Source organism: Anneissia japonica, unplaced genomic scaffold (assembly GCF_011630105.1).
Source record: "Anneissia japonica isolate Jap-2015-1 unplaced genomic scaffold, ASM1163010v1 scaffold4240_len331602_cov119, whole genome shotgun sequence".
Taxonomy (NCBI): Eukaryota; Metazoa; Echinodermata; class Crinoidea; order Comatulida; family Comatulidae; genus Anneissia; species Anneissia japonica.
In genome coordinates this window covers 41,197-43,149 of record NW_022698708.1, presented here as the reverse complement: position 1 = coordinate 43,149, position 1,953 = coordinate 41,197, and the positions used below count along the sequence as shown (strand labels likewise).

The 1,953-nt window shown below is 32.6% G+C and overlaps 1 protein-coding gene across 5 annotated transcripts in view; it reads right to left on the bottom strand.

The window, feature by feature from the left end:
* LOC117102741 (Down syndrome cell adhesion molecule-like protein 1 homolog) overlaps positions 1-1,953 on the bottom strand; it is a 67,287-nt gene that overhangs the window by 32,226 nt on the left and 33,108 nt on the right. Inside the window, exon 8 of one of the 5 annotated variants that reach the window (XM_033243144.1) lies at positions 1,170-1,220. The exons of the other annotated variants lie outside the window; for them this stretch is intronic. Within the exon in view, the coding sequence (XP_033099035.1) occupies positions 1,170-1,220 (51 nt within the window). The remainder of the gene's footprint in view (positions 1-1,169; positions 1,221-1,953) is intronic. 5 annotated transcript variants of the gene reach the window in all.

Below are 1,953 nucleotides of genomic sequence, written 5' to 3'. Positions count from 1 at the left end.
GATGTCAAATATATGAAAGAGAATTGTCTCAGCTGTAACATAGTCAAAGTTGGAAGACGATCGATTAAGGATAAGCGAGATACGCTCAAATGCGTATTTTAAAAAATGACGTCATAGATATAATTCACTTTTGTTGAATTCAGATGCCAATATGATGACGTCACAATGTCCGATCAGCCATTTTGATCTATAAAATCATATTTACAACTTATGTGCTTTCAGAATATGTAATAAAAATTGGGGGTCACCTTTCATCCTTAGGAGCTATAACTGATTAAAAATAGGCCTGATTTTAGCATATTTTCACTGTATATCGGCGCAAATCCGTGCAAAGATACCTATATTTGATGCGCACGTACGACATTGCTATTGGCCATTAGATGACCAAAAAGGATGGAAATTTGTGGAAACAATGTCAGGAACCCAAATTATGTAAAAAAAACCTAATTTCTAACTTCCATACGTACTACGCAAGTAAAAGTGCGCGCGCGTAGTGGAAAATTATGAAAAATTTTGAAATGCTCAAAATGGTATGAAACGCGTTAATAAGCGCACGCGTAAAATTAAGGTACAGTACATTCAACATTAACCCAAAGTTAATGCTCACTTAATACGATTTCGAAATGGAAATTGGTTAGGCTGATATGCTCGATAATGTAAAAACGCAAAATTGCACGTAGATGAAGTCACGCAGCACTGAGCGCGTTGAAAAGCTTACCATGACTATTCCAGACCAAGCCAAAGGTTCGCTGACAGCGATTGTGCGGTAACTCGTGGCAGTTTTTGAGATATCGTGCGAACAGAAAAGGGGAGAAAGAAAGAATAAAAAAAAGATGATGATGATCCTGACAATAACAATAGGTGATCCGCTAACGTTAGCGGATCACCAATAATATACCGTATGTGCTGAGTGCCTGAGTGAGAGTTAAGTCATTTCTTATTTTTTACATCCTTACTTTTTCACTGAAGGAAAGGTTAGACAGGTTTCCACAATATACCTCTTGGAGAAATAATTATGTAGGTAGCCTAGTATTAGCATGATGTAGGTAGACAGATATCTCAATAATTAAGCAGTGGTAAAAGCTGATATTAATGGTGGTAATGTTTTCAGAGGTTAAGGTAATATTTTAGTTGGCAACAATGTATTAAAACTCAAATTTAAACCTTACCCTTTGTAGTAGATTCAATTTTAGTAGTAGTAGTCATAATAGTAGTAGGTTCTGAACAAAATAAGAAAACAAGCATTTTTGCACAAAATTATTAAATTTAAATTTTAAAAAAAGATCTCAAATGACTAATAACAAAAAACACACAGCACATGATAGGATCAAGTGGTACAAATTGTTACATGTGCAAAACTGACACGAGGCATTGATGCATATAAAGAAAATCATATTCATATAAACAATTATCATATTTCATGAAGACATCAAGATGAAAGAAAATAAAGAAATTAAGGAAAATGTATTGAGCCTGAAATGCAGTAAGATTCAAATATAAATTTACATGAAACAAAACTTTTGAAGAATGCTAGAAAGCTAAAAACAGGATTTATGCCAGAGCACAGGAATCTCCAGGACGCTACTGAAATTAAGAATTAACTCAACAACAGTTTTTTAAAACTGATGTAATGATTATTAGTATCTTTCTTTAAAATGAATGGTACTGGTTCATGTTGAAGGCTATATCTTACATAAATGTAAATGAAACTACAAATATTACTGGACTTCCATGTTTCAACATGCCATTATAATTTATGTGCTTGATTAATTGTTTTTTTCACACTGGTTATATTATACCAAGATCAAACTCAGCATATAACCAAAAGTTTAATAAGAAGTTCAATATTATGCTAGGCAAGCAAAATATGGTTCAGTTGACATGTTACAATCACAAAGCAGGTAAAACATAAAAAAAATGTAAAAAATAAATAAGATGTATACAGTATATATA